Below are 21649 nucleotides of genomic sequence, written 5' to 3'. Positions count from 1 at the left end.
TACTTAATTCGTTCCGGAGGTCCGTTCTTAACCTGAAACTGTTCTTAACCTGAAGCACCACTTTAGCTAATGGGGCCTCCTGCTGCTGCTGCGCCGCTGGAGCACGATTTCTGTTCTTATCCTGAAGCAAAGTATTTAACCTGAAGCAGTATTTCTGGGTTGGCGGAGTGTGTAACCTGAAGCGTATGTAATCTGAAGCGTATGTAACCTGAAGCGTATGTAACCCGAGGGACCACTGTACTGCTCCCTGCGGGGTGCTGGGGGCGGTAGTAGCCTTGGGTGCAATTGGGAAGCGTTGAATAAAAATAAAGGGAGTGGTAGAAGCATAAGAAGAAAATGTTGGAAAACCATTTGTACATGTAACATAGAGTAAAAGTCGCTGTGATTATTTTCCAAATCAACACACAAAATGTTGTAGGGGGTAGGTAATAATAATAATAATAATAATAATAATAATAATAATAATAATAATAATAATAATAATAATAATTTTATTTATACCCCACCCTCCCCAACCAAGACTGGGCTCAGGGCGGCTAACAACTGATATAAAAACAAATTGATTGAAATACAACTTAAAAAACAAGATTAAAATACAACATTAAAACATTAAAATTAAAATGCAGCCTCATTTCAATGGAAACTAAAACCAAAAACGTTTTTTGGGGGATGAAAACATCGTCTTCACTAAGGCTAACTATCCAGACTGGTCCTACATTGGCCAGGAAAAAACCAGGGAAGTCCCCAAATAGAAGCTCCATCACAGGAGGAGAAAGGAAAAAAGAAAGAGGGGAAGGGAATCAAATTGATTCCAAGCCAAAGGCCAGGCGGAACAACTCTGTCTTACAGAGAAATATAGGTAGAAATATAGATACATAAGAGAATGCAAATTTGTCACTGCACCTTTCTGTTTGTTCCCTTAAAGAAGGTAGATTTCCAAGGGAGTGCTGAGTGATATTTTTTTCCCCCGGAAAAGAGAATGCTAGGCCAAATAAGTTTGGAAACCTCTGCTCTACACAGATAAGAATAGCTCACCTCTTCACCTCAGTTTCACAGTTCTATAATATTATGCGTAGCCAGAACCGAGTCCATTCAACCACTACAAAGTCCACATTTATATCTCTAGTTGGAGAAGGGGACGGGATTAAGCACTTACTGATGTTTAAACCAATACACTGTGAATTTTGATAGAAATCTGAAGAAGAGTGTTTTGAAATGTTTGGTGGTGACTTCAGAGCCAGCTGAGGTGAAGTAATGGTATCTTTAAAAATTATTCCCATGAGTGAGTTGGATACATGCCATTGAAATTTCGCTGTCTGAGGCAGTATGGCTCTACCATTTGCTGGGAATCACAAGTGGGAACAGGGCTGTGGCACTCAGGTCTTTCTTACACGTTTTCCATGGGTGTCTAGTTGGCCACCATGAGAACAGCATGCTAACAGGATCTTTGTCCTGACCCAACAGGGTTCTTATTTAATCAATGTGCTTGTATGTAACTAGGGCTTGGGACTGGAATTCAGGAAAGAGTTTCATTAAAATCAGTCGCTGAAATCAGAAATAGAACCTGCGTTTCAAAACGAATATTTTTGGTTGCAAATATGTTGGGTTTTTTAAAGCTCTGGAAGCCGGTATTGTTACATCCATTAATTACGGAAAACAAAAGTGAAACAACAAGACAGTGAAAGCAAACCATGCCAATTAATTGCATGCTAATATGTGTAACAGGAAAGATGTTGTAAAATGGAATGTTAACTTCACTATTTCACAAATGTGGATTTGTATACGCATTTCACCAAAATGAAGCAAACGGTATGGAAATTAGGAAATCCAGAATAACGGAGGGGGGGGGGGGAGATGGGACAGTACTTTCTCCATTATCCTTGAGTTACACTCATGGGAGCAAAAATATCCCATGGTGTTGTCTCACTGGATTGATTTGAGGACGTCAGAAATGATGAGCAACCACCATGCTTGCACTACAAATGGAGTTGTTGCAGTACTCTGTTGCCGTTTGCTGAGGTCCACGAACGGCCATCCTGTGCAGCACTTGCTCCCAGGAGCTCCTGAGGCTGTCACGTAGTTGTCTTTGCGGGTATCCAGGTTTGCGCCCAAACACCCTGGCCGCTGCAGCCAGTGGGAGCATTGTTGGAAACTTCTGCCATTTCCTTCCTCATTGCATGGGAACAGCAAAAGGCAAAAGGTATGACCACAAACTCAGCTTGCTGGAAGCAAAATGTACAGTGGTGCCTCGCAAGACGAAATTAATCCGTTCCGCGAGTCTCTTCGTCTTGCGGTTTTTTCGTCTTGCGAAGCACGGCTATTAGCGGCTTAGCGGCTATTAACAGCTTAGCGGCTTTAAGAAAAAGGAAACAAACTCGCAAGAACTCGCAAGACATTTCGTGTTGCAAAGCAAGCCCATAGGGAAATTCGTCTTGCGGAACGACTCAAAAAACGGAAAACTCTTTCATCTAGCGAGTTTTTCATCTTGCGAGGCATTCGTCTTGCAGGGCACCACTGTATGCTGGTTGCAATGTCATGCATAGTAAAGGACTTAGGGAGGAATCACCTTTGGGAACATCCAACAGGAACATCGCCATTATGTCCTAAACTGGTGACAGTAGTAGTAGTAGTAGTGGTAGCAGGGGTGTAGGAAGGGGGGTGCAGGGGGTGCGATCTACCCCGGATGTCATCCCTGGGGGGGTGACAAAATGGCACACCACGGGGGGGGGGGACTTACCGCAGGGCCTGGCCTGCAGCACGCCTGAGCCACGCATATCTCCTGGGAGTGACGCATGTCTCAGGGCTCTGTGCTGCCTGAAATGGCAGCGTGGGGTTTGAGTCCGCTAGGCGGACTCCGTGGGCAGCTTGCCGTGGCGCCCCCCTGGACAGATCACTGCGGCGCACCCATGTGCAAATCGCCCCACCCCCGTGGGCGAATCGCCCCATCCTCACCGCTCTGGGTGCTGGAGCACCTAGCTATGCCCCTGAGTAGTAGCAGTAGTAGTAGTAGTAGTAGTAGTAGTAGTAGTAGTAATAATAATAGTAATAATAATTTATTTATACCCTGGCCACCTGGCTGGGTTTTTCCAGCCACTCTGGGTGGCTCCCAACAGAATAATAATGATGATGTTGATGATGATGATGATGATGATGATGATGATGATGATAATAATAATAATAATAATAATAATAATAATAATAATAATAATAATAATAATAATAATAATATAGCGATAAAACATCTAACATTAAAAATTTCCCCGCGCACAAAACAAATCCTCTCTAGATGTACTCCTTGTCATTCTCACAAGGGAGCAATACAAATGTATACAGCATTACACTTTTGCACTAAACTGAGAACAAGAAAAAACATGTTTAGTTGAAAAGGGTGGGATGTGTTTGGGATAAGGATGATGCGTCAAGATCAGCGCGTACAGCATGCAGAATGCGCTTTAAAATGCAGTGTGTGCACAGACTGAATAAATAGTGGAAGAAAATACACATTTAACAGAATTATTGTGTGCTGTTAAATAGTTGAGCACCATTTCAGACCCTTGAAGTGTCCCTGTTTTCCAGGGACAGTCCAGGATTTACAGAAGCGGTTTCAGTTTCTGATTTGCTCCCGAAATGTACCGCTTTTCCTTAGGACTATCCCTCTTTTCACCGGAGAAATGTTGGAAGGTTTGGAATTGGACATTGCTATTTTCATTGGAGAAATGCTGAAGGGTATGCCAGTGTGCCCAAACTAGTGGCGGAAAGAAAGAGAGGAAGGCAATCACAGTTATTTTCCTAATTTATTTAAAATTAGGTCCTGGGAGGTAGAGAGAGGTAGGTACATTTGATGAATTAGCTCAGCGCTGGGTTGGCTTCGCTAGCTCCTTGACCCTGTCTGAGCAGTAGGCCTTTTTAGCAGTCTCCTTCACCACAAAGGCTTCTGGGTTAAACTGGACAATTTGGGTCGCGGCCCTGCGGGGGGAAGGTAGTCGTCAGTCTAAACAGTGATCTGCGATACAAAATGGATCTGAAGGAGTAACAGAACAATCCCACCCTGAAGTTATACCTGCTGGGCGGGGATAGGTAAAGGTAAAGGGACCCCTGACCATTAGGTCCAGTCGTGACCGACTCTGGGGTTGCGGCGCTCATCTCGCTTTATTGGCCGAGGGAGCCGGCGTACAGCTTCCGGGTCATGTGGCCAGCATGACTAAGCCGCTTCTGGCAAACCAGAGCAGCGCATGGAAACGCCGTTTACCTTCCCGCCGGAGTGGTACCTATTTATCTACTTGCACTTTGATGTGCTTTCGAACTGCTAGGTTGGCAGGAGCAGGGCTCCCTCTAGCTGTTTTAACTTCTGCCTTAGTGGCTATCCCTGGCTTCTGTGGGAGATGGGGGTAGGGACAGAGCCGAAAAGGCCCTGGCTCTGGTCAAGGCCAGTCTAATTTCCTTGGGGCCTGGGATCTTCAGGGTGTTGTTATTTGCAGACCGTAAGGTCCTCTGTGGGGCATACCAGAAGAGGCGGTCCCGTAGGTACCAGGGTCCTAGGCCGTATAGGGCTTTAAAGGTTAAAACCAGCACCTTAAACCTGATCCTGGACTCCACCAGGAGCCAGTGCAGCTGGAAAAGCACAGGGTAAATGTGATCCCGCGGCGGGGACCCCGTAAGGAGTCTCGCCGCGGCATTCTGCACCCACTGGAGTTTCTGCATGCACCTCAGAAGAAGATGGTAACAGATCCCTTCCTTCCTGACCGCCCCCCCCCCCGCCGCCTCAAATCTGAGAATCAACCAGACTTTGAGCGCAAGCAAAACATATTCATCGCGTCATCCCAGGAAGTCCCACCTTGCGACAGGCTGTGCAAGTTCACCAAGTCTAGGCGAAGCCACAGCATGTTTTGCCGCTGCTGAGACAGGCCACTGAGGGGGACGGTCAGGGGCACTCCCCGGAGCCAGCGCTTTCGCTCTCGCAAGCTCCATTATCCTCGGACTTGCCACCGCATTCAAGGCAGCCCGGGTCACCTGTGGAACAAAGGAGGAGCGTTTGTTGCTGAACAGCACACAGCTGATTATATTCAGTACACTGGTCCCTTGGTTCTCAAACACCTTGGTATTCAAACACCTTGGAACCCAAACACTGCAAACCCGGAAGTAAGTGTTTCGGTTTGCTAACTTTTTTTGCTCCGGTTTGAGAGTTACACTTCCGTTTTGAGTGTTACGCCGAGGTCTGTCTGTTTTTGCTATTTATTTTGCGTTTTTGTTTTTGCAGCTCTTTTTGTTTTGTTTTTGTGACTTGGTGGAACCCAGTTCAGCTACCGATTGATTGATTGATTGTGTGACTGCAGTACATTGTTTATTGTTTTCATTTTATGGATCAATGGTCTCGTTGGGCAATAAAATTCATGTTTAATTTCTGTTCTAGGGGTTATTTTTAAAAGTCTGGAAAGGATTAACCCGTTTTGCATTACTTTCTATGCGAAAGCATGCCTTGGTTTTGGAAAGCTTTGTTTTTGGACCGGACTTCCGGAACAGACTAAGTTTGAGAACCAAAGTACCACTGTATATTCCTAACAAAACTAGGAGAATATACAGGTGCTTCATCAAAGATTTAGGGTGCCTTTACTCCTCCCCGCCCCGCCCTCCCCTTCTCCCAAAAGCAATCCTGAAAAACAAGGCAGGGGCTGAAGTTCAAATCCCAAAGAACCTGTGATAGGAATTTTATGGTTTTAGATATATGGCAACGTTCATAACCACACGTACATAGATCAACACAGGAAGACCAATCTGGAACCATTTTGGTTCCTAAACTGACCAAATCCTTTCTCTGCAAGGTTAAACTGGAAAAGCCTCCCCTTTCCTCACTAATCCTGTCCCAAGGATATGTCTGTTTGAATAAGGTGTGAGCCTGTGACCTGGCCCAGGAAATAAGTATTTTACCACTACAAAAGAATGGCCAGGCTCCCCAGAAATCCAATCAAGCAACTTGCCAGACAGGAGATAAACTGTGACAGGAGAAAAACAACATTTAAATTTCTGTGATGTAGGTGGGATGTATCTGAGGGGTGGTCTTAGGTTACACCCCTTTGTGATGTATGCATAATGTTTCTGGGGGTGGTCTTGATCTAGAGAATGGGAATTTCAAAAGTCTTTATAAGGCCTTGCAGGCCATTGTTCTGGGTCCTCTTCCTCTCCTGCGTGTGAGGGGAGCACCCTGTTGCAACAGATCAATAAAGATCAAGCTTACTAGCTGTTTTGCTTCTCAATATTCTCTGGTTGGCCTCTGTTATTTTCTCCTACCAATAGGGAACCTATGTAAGGACTCTATATGGGCTCTTGGATACCCCATAAGGGAAAAGGGCATATTTTTATTTACAACAAACCAAAGTAACAGAATTACGTGTCGGATCGGAGCCTCTTTGTATCTGCTGTCATAGCACAATGTTTCTCTCTTCTGTACCGGTCGGGAAATGTTTATGATTCTTGCGGATGCCGAAGCATGCATTGCAGACCTGCTAACACGCGTTTCAGGCTACACAGAGCAAACAAAGCAGAAAACAGGAGTCTTTTAATTTTAAAACAGATGTTACAAACAAGAGCAAAGACAAAACACCTCTGTTACGGATATTACCGGGGGGGGGGGCACATCTTTAAATTAAATATTACAAATATTATGCCTAAATGTCTCCTTTCAACTTGACAGCTCAGGGAAGTTACCTAGCTTTAAAAATAATATGAAATCATCTCCTTTCCCAGTTTCCTCCATTCCAAAGCTATTTTCCCCTTGGAAAAGGACTCCAGGAAATTCCCAGAGGTGACAATTGCTGGGCTCATTGTTAGCCAAGGGAAGCCAAATCTCATCACCTGACTCGCCTCAACCTCCAGACATGCAAAGGAAGTTCTATTGTACTTTTGGGTGGTGGGTACTTAAGACATATTTGTCTATGCTAATCTTATACCTGAGTCTTGCCCTGCCATGTCTGCTTTTGCTAATCTTTTACCAAGGACTTGTCTGGACATGTTTGCCAAGGTTAACCCTTCCCCTTTTGTGACATGTCAGTGATGTAGCAATGATGCTGTACGAACTGTATTCTGGGATATGGTGGGAAAGTTTTTTAAGTCTTTGTCACCTCATCCTCGGGGTTCAAATTTGCTCTTTGAACCTATTGCGCAATAAACTTTGGTCTACAGCTATTTGCTCCGGTTGGCTGGAATCCTTCCTTTATTCCGCAGGGACCCGCGGGCTCTGCCCGACGAGCTGGGTGACTGAGCAGCCTCGCACCTAGATTTTTCCGTAACAACCTCAAACACATTATTTCATACACCGTAATGCACAAACAACTTCTCAGGTCAGGGGCCTGCTGAACAGGGTCGAATGTGCGCCGGGAGAAGTGGAGCTGGAGTCTGATTTGGCAGAGGGGGTCAGTGATCTGCGGGGAACTGTACCAGCCAGGAGGCAAGAGTCAAGAGGCATGGGAAGCTTCAGAGCTGGAGGGTGGAGCACAGGATGGGTCAGAGGAAGAGGGAGATCATGCAAGTGAAGGGCCAGGTGCTTCCCCACCCTCTCCTGTACCACTGTCTCCCAGAACCAGGAGGGGGCTGAAAAGGGAAGAGCAGAGGATGTTTCTATGCAGGCACAGTCTCCGGCTGCGTGTTGACAGCCCATCGGGGGAAGGTACATAAATTGGTAAAGGGCGAGTGCTCCCCTGTTGCTGCAACTGCTCCATAAAGTGTGGACCTGGGAAAGCTGCCTAGATGCTAGCTTGGGTGTGTTATCTTTGACAATAAAGTGTTAACTATCTTGGTGGCGCTGTGGGTAAAACCTCAGTGCCTAGGACTTGCTGATTGTATGGTCGGTGGTTCGAATCCCCGCGGCGGGGTGAGCTCCCGTTGCTTGGTCCCTGCTCCTGCCCACCTAGATGTTCGAAAGCACCCTAAGTGCAAGTAGATAAATAGGTACCGCTTTATAGCGGGAAGGTAAACGGCGTTTCCGTGTGCTGTGCTGGTGCTGGCTCGCCAGATGCAGCTTCATCACGCTGGCCACGTGACCCGGAAGGGTCTTCGGACAGCGCTGGCTCCCGGCCTCTTAAGTGAGATGGGTGCACAACCCTAGAGTCGGACACGACCGGCCCGTACAGGCAGGGGTACCTTTACCTTTACCTATCTTCTGGGTACCTTCCTTTGATGGGGAGCACCCTTGACAGCTCAGGACAGCGCTCCATTGTTGTTATGCAGGTGTGCCTTTAAAGTGCAGTTTTTAAAAAAAATCACATGGGGAGCCCAATTTGGATCAGGGCTTTTACCCTTTTAGCCCCACTATGATCCAGTCCAGATATTCCTCTTCCTCTTTGCACATGTAATTTGGATTCAGGGGGGTCTTTTGATTGCTTCATGACTAGCCTTTTATTTTTATTGGGGGGGCTGTTAAAGCCACATGGAGGCTGCGCCAACCAATGTGCCTTCTTAGCCTGTTTCTTCCCCGCATGGGGCAAGAAAGAGTAGGGACGTCTGTCCACCCGTTTGAAATAAGGGCTGGCATATTCAGCCTCACAACATGCGAGGAGAGGGAGAGAAGCCATTTTGACAGTTGGCTTGTACCTCAGGGGCCTACCTTGCCCAGCCATGGGGCGGAGGGGGGGGAATGTGCAAAGGAAGTGTCAATGGGAGATGGCTTGTTCCCTGTTGTGGAAGAGGCAATAGCTGGCTGGGAACAGGTTTGTGCCTCAGAAACTGTCCCTTTTACGTACACACACACAAAAACACATATTGAGAAAATGGCTTCTTCCACATTCTCTTCAGCTTCCTTGCCCTTTATGGGTGGAAACCGCTATAACCGAGAGCTGCTTCTGCCCACGTCTGCAAAAAAGGGAAGAGCCTTGGCAGTCCGCTCTGTAGTATTTTTTAATCCCATTTTACGCATTACTAAAAGGAATAGTCTATGTGTGGCTGCGTAATGTCACCCCGGCATAAGAAATCTTACGTAACAGGAAGGCTGGCCACCCATTTTAGCTGAACAGAGTGGGAGTGCGTTGCATCAAGAAAGGAAGAGGAAAGAAGGATGAGTCGGAGAATGAAATGAGGTGTTTTTATGATGCTTGGGTGCGTGCTGCTTACATAGAAAGGCCCTGAATCATTTCAATTCTGCAATCAGCTTGCTGGATATGGAATAAAGGCCATACTATACCGGCATAGGAGCAAACTCCTAGGGGCCGTGGGAGCTTTGGCACCCGCAATAAAACATCTGAAAGGGCCGGGCACCACAAAGTTGATGGGCATTGCCATTCAAATGGTGTGCGTGCATCGTGTCATGTGATTGATTATGGGGACGGGGCTTACCTGGGCCCCTGCAATATTTCGTTCAATCTGGCACCTCGGCATACCGCTGTTCTATTGTGAGTGTCTTCTGTGTCTTTTTGGGGGGGGGCACAATAATAGTGTGCTAAAAGGTAAAGTAAAAGGGACCCCTGACCATTAGGTCCAGTCGTGGCCAACTCTGGGGTTGCGGCGCTCATCTCGCTTTACTGGCTGAGGGAGCCGGCGTGCAGTTTCCGGTCATGTGCCCAGCATGAATAAGCCGCTTCTGGCGAACCAGAGCAGCGCACGGAAACGCTGTTTACTTTCCTGCCGGAGTGGTACCTATTTATCTACTTGCACTTTGACGTGCTTTCGAACTGCTAGGTTGGCAGGAGCAGGGACTGAGCAACGGGAGCTCACCCCGTCACGGGGATCTGAACCGCCGACCTTCTGATTGGCAAGTCCAAGGCTCTGTGGTTTAACCCACAACGCTACCCACGTCCCTAATAGTGTGCTAGTTGTGGACTTATTCTGCATTAGTTTGTTCTGTGATACTTCCCCAGCGCAACCACTTTATTGCTGTCTGCAGATGCTACAGCACAACATAAGGGGGACAAAAATAAACAGAGGACATTTGTGGTAAAGTCAGTGCTTTTTTCTGGGGGTACACAGGGGTACGCATACCCCTAAACATTTTGTGAATCTAAGTTTAGCCTCATTGAGGGGCAATATTTCAATATGAGGAGGAAAATGAGAGTACCCCTAAACATTTTTTAAAGAAAAAAAGCACTGGGTAAAGTTAAGAGGTTTCAGCTGGAAGTGACAGGATATGCGCTGACGGGACATGAAGACGTATGACAGCCACAAAAGGGTTACAGGCCCTAGTAGGATTGTAAGCAAGATTGCCATGAGCAAAAATGGTCATGAATGTACAATAAAATAACGGGACATCTGGAGGGGTCCCTAGAATGGTGGTTCCAGACAATACTTCTAAGAACATTATTTTCCACATAAAAAAAATCACAATGCCTGTCCACATCACAAAGAGGCTTGCTTAAAATAATAATTTAAAAAAAGGTCAGGGATGGAAAGCCCCCGTAACAATGAAAGTTAAAAGTTCCCGACTCAGCTAGAACTTGTCATCTGGAGGAAACTGAATCCAAGACAGAGTTAAGAGGTTTCTGGCAAAATTAGATTCCCCAGGCAACAGCACTCAAGACTGCCACCATTTTCAGTCTCCTCCTCCTTCATTCCTCTTGCATGGGCTGAAAGTTCAGCCAACATCAGCCTCCATATTTCCACATTACCTAACAACAGAGGCTTCCCATTATCCTGGACCACTTTATCAGAGGGCATGTAGCCCCAAACCAGAAGTGTTTTTTTGTGTTGTTTTTTGTAGCTGGTTGGTTATAGTTCACTGTTCGCAGAGGCACCAACTCTAGGGGGCCCTGGGTGCCAGGGCGCCCACACTGTGGGGCTCCGACACGACTTCCGGATTTGACCGGAAGTCATGAGTCCTGACACAACCTCCTCGGCAACATTCAAGGACATGCCAGGCCTCTGAACGCGACTTCCGGTATAAACTGAAAGTTGCATCGGAGGTCTTGCAAGGCCTTGGAAGAGTTTGGATTTGATATCCCGCCTTTCACTCCCTTTAAGGAGTCTCAAAGCGGCTAACATTCTCCTTTCCCTTCCTCCCCCACAACAAACACTTGTGAGGTGAGTGGGGCTGAGAGACTTCAGAGAAGTGTGACTGGCCCAAGGTCACCCAGCAGCTGCATCTGGAGGAGCGGGGAAGCGAACCCAGTTCACCAGATTACGAGACTACCGCTCTTCACCACTACACCACACTGGCTCCCTTTTAATTTTGCTATCAATCAGAGTGAGGAAAGGAAACAGACACACAAAAATCCCCCTTTAAACTTTACACCCCTTTAAACGAAGCTGCAGCGGTGCCACAGACATAACGTGACATCACAACATCACAATGACACGTTATGTCGTGGCGCCATTGGGCACCCATAAGCTGGGGCCCAAGTCAGGGCCCCTGACTGTTTGGATTAAGCTGGGAAGTAATAGTGCCACTGTATTCTGCTCTGGTCAGACCTCACCTGGAGTACTGTGTCCAGTTCTGGGCACCACAATGCAAGAAGGACACTGACAAACTGGAACGTGTCCAGAGGAGGGCAACCAAAATGGTCAAAGGCCTGGAAACGATGCCTTATGAGGAACGGCTAAGGGAGCTGGGCATGTTTAGCCTGGAGAAGAGGAGGTTAAGGGGTGATATGATAGCCATGTTCAAATATATAAAAGGATGTCACATAGAGGAGGGAGAAAGGTTGTTTTCTGCTGCTCCAGAGAAGTGGACACGGAGCAATGGATCCAAACTACAAGAAAGAAGATTCCACCTAAACATTAGGAAGAACTTCCTGACAGTAAGAGCTGTTCGACAGTGGAATTTGCTGCCAAGGAGTGTGGTGGAGTCTCCTACTTTGGAGGTCTTTAAGCAGAGGCTTGACAACCATATGTCAGGAGTGCTCTGATGGTGTTTCCTGCTTGGCAGGGGGTTGGACTCGATGGCCCTTGTGGTCTCTTCCAACTCTATCATTCTATGATTCTATGATTCTACAAACTCAGAGGAATGGGAGCAACCAAAAACACCAAGCCCACTTGCTGGGCTCAGCTCTTTGAAAACAGTTCAGCTGCAGCAAGGAGGGCAAGCTGTGGGCAACTTTCCCCCAAAGCAGTGGCAGAAACCTGGGGCCACCTTTGTAGTGCGGAGAGAAGCACAGAAGACATCACAGGACAGGCAGAGCCTGTGTATGGAAACGCTTGTTGAAATTGTCATTGTTGATGGTGTTCTCTGGTTCAGCATCATCATTGATTACCTCTTTTGGAAAGGAGAAGGATGAGGGCAGGCTTCGCGGATGTGAGAGGTTCAAAATCCTTGGGGAAGCTTCCCAGCAAAGTGCTGCGCTACTGACAGGCCACTGCGGGGAACTGCGGGGCCTGCAAGCGAACACAAACAGGGGGCCATTAGCAACTACTCCTCACTGCCCCCACAACCCACCCCCACCAGCGTGTAGCTAGATGCGAGTTCTATAGCTACCTGACACAACTCATAGATGCGAGTGGCAAGCGTAATATTTATATAATGTCTATAGTGATGTGTGTATTGGAAATGCTCTTTTATATGCGACACCCAGGGCTTTTTCTAGCAGGAACTCGCCGGAACTCAGTTCCGACACCTCTCAAGTGGGCACCATTGGCATTATAAGAGAACAAGGTAGGTATTCATGGTGAGTTCCAGAACCTATTTTTTCTAGAAAAATAGCACTGGCTACACCTAATATAATAATACAGCGGTGCCTCGCAAGACAAAAAAAGAATCCGTTCAGTGATTCTCTTCGTCTAGCGGTTTTTTTGTCTTGCGAAGCAAGCCCATTGACGGATTAGAGGATTAGTGCTATTAGCGCTATTAGCGGCTTTTAGCGGCTTATCAGCTTATCGGATCAGCTGATAAGTGGCTTAGAAAAAGGGGGGGGGAGGAAAAAAAACCCGCAGGAACTCGCAAGACATTTTCGTCTTGCGAAGCAAGCCCATAGGAGATTCGTTTTGCGAAGCACCTCCAAAACGGAAAACTCTTTCGTCTAGCGAGTTTTCCATCTTGCGAGGCATTCGTCTTGCGGGGCACCACTGTAATAATAATAAATAGCACTGGCTACACCTAATATAGGGGCGCGGGTGGCGCTGTGGGTTAAACCACTGAGCCCAGGACTTGCCGATCAAAAAGTCGGTGGTTCGAATCCCCGCGATGGAGTGAGCTCCCTTTGCTCAGTCCCTGCTCCTGCCAACCTAGCAGTTCAAAAGCACATCAAAGTGCAAGTAGATAAATAGGTACCGCTCTGGCGGGAAGGTAAACGGCGTTTCCATGCGCTGCTCTGGTTCACCAGAAGCGGCTTAGTCATGCTGGCCACATGACCCGGAAGCTGTACGCCGGCTCCCTTGGCCAATAAAGCGAGATGAGCGCCGCATCGTCAGAGTTGGGGGGTCCCTTTACCTTTACACCTAATATAAAATCAGGGGTGTATTGGGGTGTTGGTACTTCAAGTGTGTGATCCTTTATGACAGGGATGTCCAACAGGTCGATCGCAATCTACTGGTATATCCCTGCGAGGTTTTGGTAGATCACAGTCAATCGCTGGTTCCCTTTCCTCAGTGGTGGTAAATGAGAATCGGACCCCGCCCCCTCGCCCTGCCCTCCATGATCTCCCCAAAAGGGGTACATCACTGCCAGTTTTTTATTCTGTGAGTAGATCTCAGTCTCTTAGGCCACACCCCAGGAACGACTTTGACTGGCTGGCTAAACCAGGTGAGGAAAGCTGATGGGTCTCACACCCTGGGTGAGTTAAGGGCTTCCCCTGCATGCAAAGACAGTCTCCGGTGGATGGAGCAGACGAGACCATAGAGTAAGGTTTCTGCATGTGTAGAGGGAAGGGTGGGGCAGATGGGGCTCGTCAACCTGGGAAGGTAGCCCATCTAGGAAAAATAAAACTCTGATCCTAAACCTCCGCTGCCTTGCAGGATATCTTCAGGAGAAGAAAAGGCTAAGGAGTAAACCCTTCACAAATCTAGAGCAGAGTCCCTAAGACGGTTGGATGACGCCTTGTACACCTCTTTCCATCAACTCCTACAGCCAAGCTGGTGCCAAATGTATTGCTCTGCTTTCCTCTGGATCACATCAGTGAAGCTGAGAGGTGGGTCTTAATATCTGGGCAGCCCAGAACCTCCATACCCACTGCCCAGGCTTGCAACCCAGGGAGGTGCTAATGCAGTGCTTTGATTTCACTCTCGGAGGCACACTCCATTATCTCCTGAGACAGTTATAACAATAATAGTAACAGATATAACAGACGGATGATATTCTAGGGTGCATCAACAGAAGTATTGTACCCCGATCAAGAGGAGTAATAGTCCTACTCTATTCTGCCTTGGTCAGACCATACTGGAGTACAATGGTGCCTCGCAAGACGAAATTAATTCGTTCCGCGAGTCTCTTCGTCTAGTGGTTTTTCGTCTTGCGAAGCAACCCTATTAGCAGCTTAGCGGATTAGCACTATTAGCGGTTTAGCGGCTATTAAAGGCTTAGCGGATTAGCGGCTAAAAGGCTATTAGCGGCTTAGAAAAAGGGGGGGAGCGAAAAAAATTGGAACACTCGCAAGACGTTTTCGTCTTGCAAAGCAAGCCCATAGGGAAAATCGTCTTGCAAAGCAGCTCAAAAACAGAAAACCCTTTCGTCTAGCGGGTTTTCCATCTTGCGAGGCATTCATCTTGCGGGGCACCACTGTATACTATGTCCAGTACTAGACACCACAATTAAAGAAGGACATTGACAAGCTGGAACATGTGCAGAGGAGGGCAACCAAGATGATCAAGGGTCTGTAAACCAAGCCTTATGAGGAACGGCTGAGGGAGCTGGGTGTGTTAAGCCTGGTAAAGAGGAGACTGAGAGGAGATATGACAGCCATCTTCAAATATCTAAAGGGCTGCCACATGGAGGATGGAGCAAGCTTCTTTTCTCCTGCTCTGGAAGCCAAGACCTGTACCAATGGCTTCAAGTTACGAGAAAGGAGATTCTGGCTAAACAACAGGAAGAACTGTAACAGCTGTTAAATGGTGGAACGGTCTCTCTTGGAGGGTGGAGGGCTCTCCTTCCTCAGAGGTTAGATGTCCTGGATGCTTTAGTTAAGATTCCTGCATTGTCGACATGCAGAGGGGCAGGGAGGCCAGCTGGCAAGCCCAGCTCGGACGTCTCCTTCCATCGGCCTATGCTCCGATGCAAATCAGCGACCCGAACTTCAAAAGCCAGGGCACGCAATTAGCAGAGTGTACTGCGCACACAGAAGTAGGCATGAGACGTAAGTCATGCTACAGCGACAGATTTATTAAACATAAATCAGAACAAAGAAACATGTCGTCTCTCTCTCTCATGTTGTCTCGGAGAGAACAGCAAAAGCTATACACAAACAGAAGTTCCCAGCAACCTGTGCTGGAATGTAAACAGACATGTAACATGCAGCAATTCCACATGCCTGTTCCTTAAGGTGGAACGGAATTCTCAACTTCCATGCACATGACATGTGATGCTAATTATTTCCCCCTGGACCATAAAGAAGGCTGATCGCCGAAGAATTGATGCTTTTGATTTATGGTGCTGGAGGAGACTCTTGAGAGTCCCATGGACTGCAAGAAGATCAAACCTCTCCATTCTGAAGGAAGTCAGCCCTGAGTGCTCACTGGAAGGACAGATCCTGAAGCTGAGGCTCCAATACTTTGGCCACCTCATGAGAAGAGAAGACTCCCTGGAAAAGACCCTGATGGAGGGCACAAGGAGAAGGGGACGACAGAGGACGAGATGGTTGGACAGTGTTCTCGAAGCTACCAGCATGAGTTTGACCAAACTGCGGGAGGCAGGAGTGCCTGGCGTGCTCTGGTCCATGGGGTCTCGAAGAGGCGGACACGACTAAACGACTAAACAACAACAAAGAGTTAAATGATAACTAATCAGAGGCAGCTACAGGCGAGCTATGAGATTCAGGTGAGGGTCAGATGCCTTGTAAATCCCAGCAGGTATATAAGAGGACGACCCGGCCTGCCCAGGCCTCTGGGGTCCCTTCCAATTCTATGATTCTACGACTGCCAACCACAATATAAACTCACCACTACACAACATTGCCCCCTACCCCACAAGGCAGGATAACTTCATGCTCAGGTGTCACATGTGGCCAGAGTCACACGCCTTCACTGTCCCAGCCATGCGCCCTCCTTGGGCGTTTTTGCCTGACTGGAATGTGCCCATTAACTCTGCCCATGCTTTGTGCTTGCCTGGCTGAAGGAGGATAGAGAGCGCCTTGTGCGAGCATGAAGGTAGCCGCCCCGGGTGCAGAGCTAAGACTCGCATTCAGCACTCCACCCTCTCTTGCCTTCAGCACGTTGGCCCTGGAAGGCTGCCCAGAAGGGAGGGTGGCTTTTGGGCTGGAAAATGTTCCCCACCCCTGCCATAGGGTGACTGGAAGGACACACAGGCAAGAAAAATCATACAAGTCTCAACCGCATGTTAAAGTTTCTGAAAATGTTTTTGATTTACCGTTGCTTCATCTGCCTCTGCGGCTTTTCTGCCCCACCGTTCAAGCGAGCATTCATTGTGTAATGCTTGACAGAGCAGTGTTGCCTTCTGGTTGCCATCACTTAATGCTGCTATTTTGAACCATCCAAGTACCCCTATTTTCTAGGAACAGACTTGGATTTACAGAAGCCATCCCAGTTTCTGATTTGATCCCAGAATGTCCTTCTTTCCCTTTGTTGTTGTTGTTTAGTCGTTTAGTCGTGTCCGCCTCTTCGTGACCCCATGGACCAGAGCACGCCAGGCACTCCTGTCTTCCACCGCCTCCCGCAGTTTGGTCAGGCTCATGTTTGTAGCTTCTTTCCCTTAGGGTGGCCCTATTTTCATCAGAGAAGTGTTGGAGGGTATGGAGTTATGTGACTCCCGAGCCAAGGAGATACGTAACTATACAACCTTTAGAAGTCATCTGAAGTCAGCTCCGTATAGGGAGGTTTTAATGTTTTATTATGTTTTTATATATGTTAGAAGATGCCGAGTCAGATGTGTGGGGTATAAATATAACAACAACAACAATGGGTGGTACTGTATCCTAAACCACTGAGCCTCTTGGGCTTGTCGATCGGAAGGTTGGTGGTTCGAATCCACATGACGGTGTGAGCTCCCATTGTTCGGTCCCAGCTCCTGCCAACCTAGCAGTTCGAAAGCACACCAATGCAAGTAGATAAATAGGTACCACTCCAGCAGGAAGATAAATGGCATTTGCGTGCACTCTGGCTTCCGTCATAGTGTCCCGTTGCGCCAGAAGTGGTTTAGTCATACTGGCCATATGACCCAGAAAGCTGTTTGTGGACAAATGCCAGCTCCCTTGGCCTGAAGTGAGATGAGCACCGCACCCCAAGGTTGACTTTGACTGGACTTAACCACCCAGGGATCCTTTACCACCACCATAACCTCCTCCTCCTTCTTTAGGACCTTCCTATTTTTATTGGAGAAACATTGGAGGGTATGATATTTGGGGCCCTTGCAACTTGAATGCTCCTCCATACAAAATTCCTTACACACAGAAAACCAGATGCTAAAGAGAAGGGATGTAGCAACCCTGACATGCTTGTTTTCTACGTGCAGGGATTTCTCTCTCCATTATCACCCATTCAGTCATGTGAGCACCCTGCAATTCATACAGTCCAGGGATGGGTTACCCCCTCACCAAAGCATTGCCTTCTTTCTTTCAAAGACGAAGACCAAGAGGCCGAGATCTCTGTGTATGAAGACAGTTTAGCAGCAGTTCTCTTCCCATCCCTAGGCCTCTTCTCTGGTCATTCCAATTTCCCCACTGCTTCTGCTAAGCTGCTTTCTTTTTCATGCCTCACCCTCAAGTTTTATAGCTGGTGGGAACAGGGAAGTAGACAACCGTCTCGTTCAACTGGCAGCAGATCAGCGAAAAAAGGTCCAAACACGTGAGGAGGGAGAACTATTGTGTATATGATGAACGACTGAAGCATTTGTACAGAGAAATGATGGCAAAAAATTATGGCAGCCTGTGATTCTGGCCAAAAAGCAAGCCGACAAAATGGATAGGGTCCAGATGTTACTGAGTTGCTTATCAAGTGAAGAAGTGAACATAATTAGGCTTCTGTATCACATGATACAAACAGTTAGTGGGTGATGATAACCAGCTGCTGTTCCTGCAGCTAGAAGTGCAGATCACAACTAATGTTCTGCTTGTGCGCATGTGCGATAGAAAATGAAATTAAGTTTGGCAGGTTGACTGGTGTCAACTTCCTGAGGTGTCTCTCCAATATAAATGTCATTCTTTCATGAGACCACCCCTCCTATCTTAATCATGGGCATTTTACTAGTTTCAAATGAAAATTGCACCCCTCCAAAATATCAGTTGCTTCTTGCTATTGTAAAGATGGCATAGAGATTCTGAAAGGGATTTGGGCCAGTTCAGGATTCAGGCCATAGTTGTGTGTGTGTGTGTGTCTGTGTGTGTGCGTGCTGAAGAGGGAACTGCAGGTTTCCATTTATAGATTTTCATATTTCCATCTGCTCGGATCCTTTTCCCCTTTCAGTTTTTCTCCATGACATCACCTCTTTCTACGCGTCTACTTCTCCCTCAACTTTTACTTGCAATTGTGGGAAAGTGCAGTTGAAAAATGGGAGAAGATTGCATACCCTCCAACTTTTCTCCGATGAAAATAGGGACACCCCATTCCATAATAATAATTTTATTATTTTATACCCTGCCCATCTGACTGGGTTGCCCCAAGCACTCTGGGCAACTTCCAACATATATAAAAACATAATAAAACATTTTTAAAACTTCCCTATACAGTGGTACCTCGGGTTAAGAACTTAATTTGTTCCGGAGGTCTGTTCTTAACCTGAAACTGTTCTTAACCTGAAGCACCGCTTTAGCTAATGGGGCCTCCTACTGCTGCCTCTCCGCCGGAGCACAATTTCTGTTCTCATCCTGAAACAAAGTTCTTAACCTGAAGCACTATTTCTGGGTTAGCAGAGTCTGTAACCTGAAGCGTATGTAACCTGAAGCGTATGTAACCTGAAGCGTATGTAACCTGAGGTATCACTGTACAGTGGTACCTCGGGTTAAGTACTTAATTCGTTCCAGAGGTCCGTTCTTAACCTGAAACTCTTCTTAACCTGAAGCACCACTTTAGCTAGTGGGACCTCCTGCTGGTGCCGTGCCACCAGAGCACGATTTCTGTTCTCATCCTGAAGCAAAGTTCTTAACCTGAAGCACTATTTCTGGGTTAGCGGAGTCTGTAACCTGAAGTGTATGTAACCCGAGGTACCACTGTACAGGGTTGCCTTCAGACGGCTCAGGGGATTGGAAAACTCCATACCCTCTAACATATCTCTGATGAAAATAGGGGCGTCCAAAGGAAAAGAGACATTCTGGTATCAAATAAGAAACCAGGGTGGCTTCTCTAAATCAGGGGCTGCCCCTGGAAAACAGGGACACTTGGACGGTTTGAGATTGTCAAAACCATATGATCTAAAGCTCTACCTTCTCAGGCCAGGGACCACCTTTAACTAAAACTCACTTTTAATTTTTTAACTGCACATGTCCATATGACTGCTTTCTCCACAGAGAAGATACTCCCCTTATAAGTACTGGGTTCCGCTCAGTCTCTGCCCAGTTTCTGCCACCAGGGGTTTAGTAATTTGAAAGTAAGATATAATGTTGTTAATATTTTATTTCCTGAGGAATGTGACACCCAAAGCAGGCCATGGTCTCTGAGGATTTGTCTATAATTATGTTTGCATTATCACATACTCTATATCTAGCGGGTTCCCACTGCTGCCTTTTGAAGCTGCATTCATACAATGTCAGCCCCAATCCCTATTGATCCTTTTTTAAAAAAAATATATTGGAAGTTTTATTTACAACATAACATAAACCCACACCCCCCGATACAGAAATCCACCCTCATTAAACGTGAACATAACATACAACAAGCATAACATACAACAATACAAACAACCAAATAAAAGACCTGCTTTATCCTGTATCTGGCCTCCTTATTTACTTCTTATAAACTGTTTCCTTTATGAATAATTATTAAGATTTTTCTAATTATAACTTAAGTACCCACAAAGTCTCCTGCAGACATTAATCGAAACAAGTCCAGGTATGTATTTTAGGGCACTGTTTTGTGAAGTATTCTCTGCATTTTCCCCATGCTTTTTGAAATGCTTGTCTAATGTGGTCTCTATTGATCCTGTCGCTTCTTGACAAATACTGCTGTTTGATGCTCCCCCCCCCCCCACTTCAAACCATCTTCAATCTCATTAGAAAATGCACAGATGAGAGCTTCACGAGTAGGAATTCCGAGGGGCGATTTGCTGTTTGCAGGGGTAGGGAAACAAAAAATGCCTGTGTGCATCACAGTGACAACATCCCTGCAGGGGCAGAGGAAGGAGGGCGGTGGGGGCAGCCGCCCTGGGTGTCACCACTGAGGGGGGTGACAAAATCCCAGGCAGCACTCATAGAATCATAGAATCATAGAGTTGGAAGAGACCACAAGGGCCATCGAGTCCAACCCCCTGCCAAGCAGGAAACACCATCAGAGCACTCCTGACATATGGTTGTCAAGCCTCTGCTTAAAGACCTCCAAAGTAGGAGACTCCACCACATTCCTTGGCAGCAAATTCCACTGTCGAACAGCTCTTACTGTCAGGAAGTTCTTCCTAATGTTTAGGTGGAATCTTCTTTCTTGTAGTTTGGATCCATTGCTCCGTGTCCGCTTCTCTGGAACAGCAGAAAACAACCTTTCTCCCTCCTCTATGTGACATCCTTTTATATATTTGAACATGGCTATCATATCACCCCTTAACCTCCTCTTCTCCAGGCTAAACATGCCCCGCTCCCTTAGCCGTTCCTCATAAGGCATCGTTTCCAGGCCTTTGACCATTTTGGTTGCCCTCCTCTGGACACGTTCCAGTTTGTCAGTGTCCTTCTTGAACTGTGGTGCCCAGAACTGGACACAGTACTCCAGGTGAGGTCTGACCAGAGCAGAATACAGTGGCACTATTACTTCCCTTGATCTAGATGCTATACTCCTATTGGCACGTCACTCACTGCACGGCCTGCAACGAGTCCGAGCCACACGTCTCTCCTGGGATTGACGCGGTGGCTTGGGCACCCGCAGGCTCTGCGCTGCCCCAAACAGTCCACCCACCGCCTCCCCCTTAGCTGTAGGGCGGCCAAGTGGAAGGAGGTAGGCAGACTCCTCGGAGACCCCGCGAAGCGTCCAGCCCCGGCTCACCCCACCCCACAGGCAGCTGGCCCTGCCCTTGGGTGCAGGGCATGCGCGCCACCCCAGGTGCCCGATTGGCTTGTTCCGCCGCTGCATCCTTGCCCTTTCTCTGATGTGAACAACACTGAACGACTGCAGTTTGAAGTGCAGCAGGGAGAGATGAGCAGCTAACGTCAACATACTGTGAGTCGGGATCAGTGAAAATATAGCCCTTCCTCTACCCACTTTCAGACACATGATGTTTTCTTTGAGAGCTGCAGCTCTTGAGGTGCTACGAAGGCTGTGGATATGGGCTTCTGATGCCTGGGAACTGACGGCAAGTTAGAACAGCTAGGAAGACTAGCTCTCCAGGCACAGATCAACCTTCCACGGACGTCATGGCAGCTACTACTGTGGTGTAAATGGGACATTTATATAGTTCCATGTAAACACTGCCTGCCTGGGAAGAAGTCTGCAATTCGTG

General features: G+C 47.2%; 1 protein-coding gene across 3 annotated transcripts in view; it reads right to left on the bottom strand.

Annotated features, from left to right (window-relative positions):
• Positions 1-3775: 3775 nt before the first annotated feature.
• SPMAP2L (sperm microtubule associated protein 2 like) overlaps positions 3776-21649 on the bottom strand; it is a 32938-nt gene continuing 15064 nt past the window's right edge. For all 3 annotated transcript variants that reach the window (XM_081176781.1, XM_081176782.1, XM_081176783.1), the window contains exons 7-10: positions 12168-12288; positions 6386-6517; positions 4835-5010; positions 3776-3966 (exon numbers count right to left, since the gene is read on the bottom strand). In XM_081176781.1, the coding sequence (XP_081032907.1) occupies positions 3852-3966; positions 4835-5010; positions 6386-6517; positions 12168-12288 (544 nt within the window). In that variant the 3' untranslated portion in view covers positions 3776-3851. The remainder of the gene's footprint in view (positions 3967-4834; positions 5011-6385; positions 6518-12167; positions 12289-21649) is intronic.

The sequence above is a fragment of the Podarcis bocagei genome (genome assembly GCF_964188305.1).
Source record: "Podarcis bocagei genome assembly, chromosome: 17".
NCBI classification, from domain to species: Eukaryota; Metazoa; Chordata; class Lepidosauria; order Squamata; family Lacertidae; genus Podarcis; species Podarcis bocagei.
The sequence above is the reverse complement of the archived record's forward strand: the minus strand, read 5'-3'. Positions and strand labels throughout refer to the sequence as shown.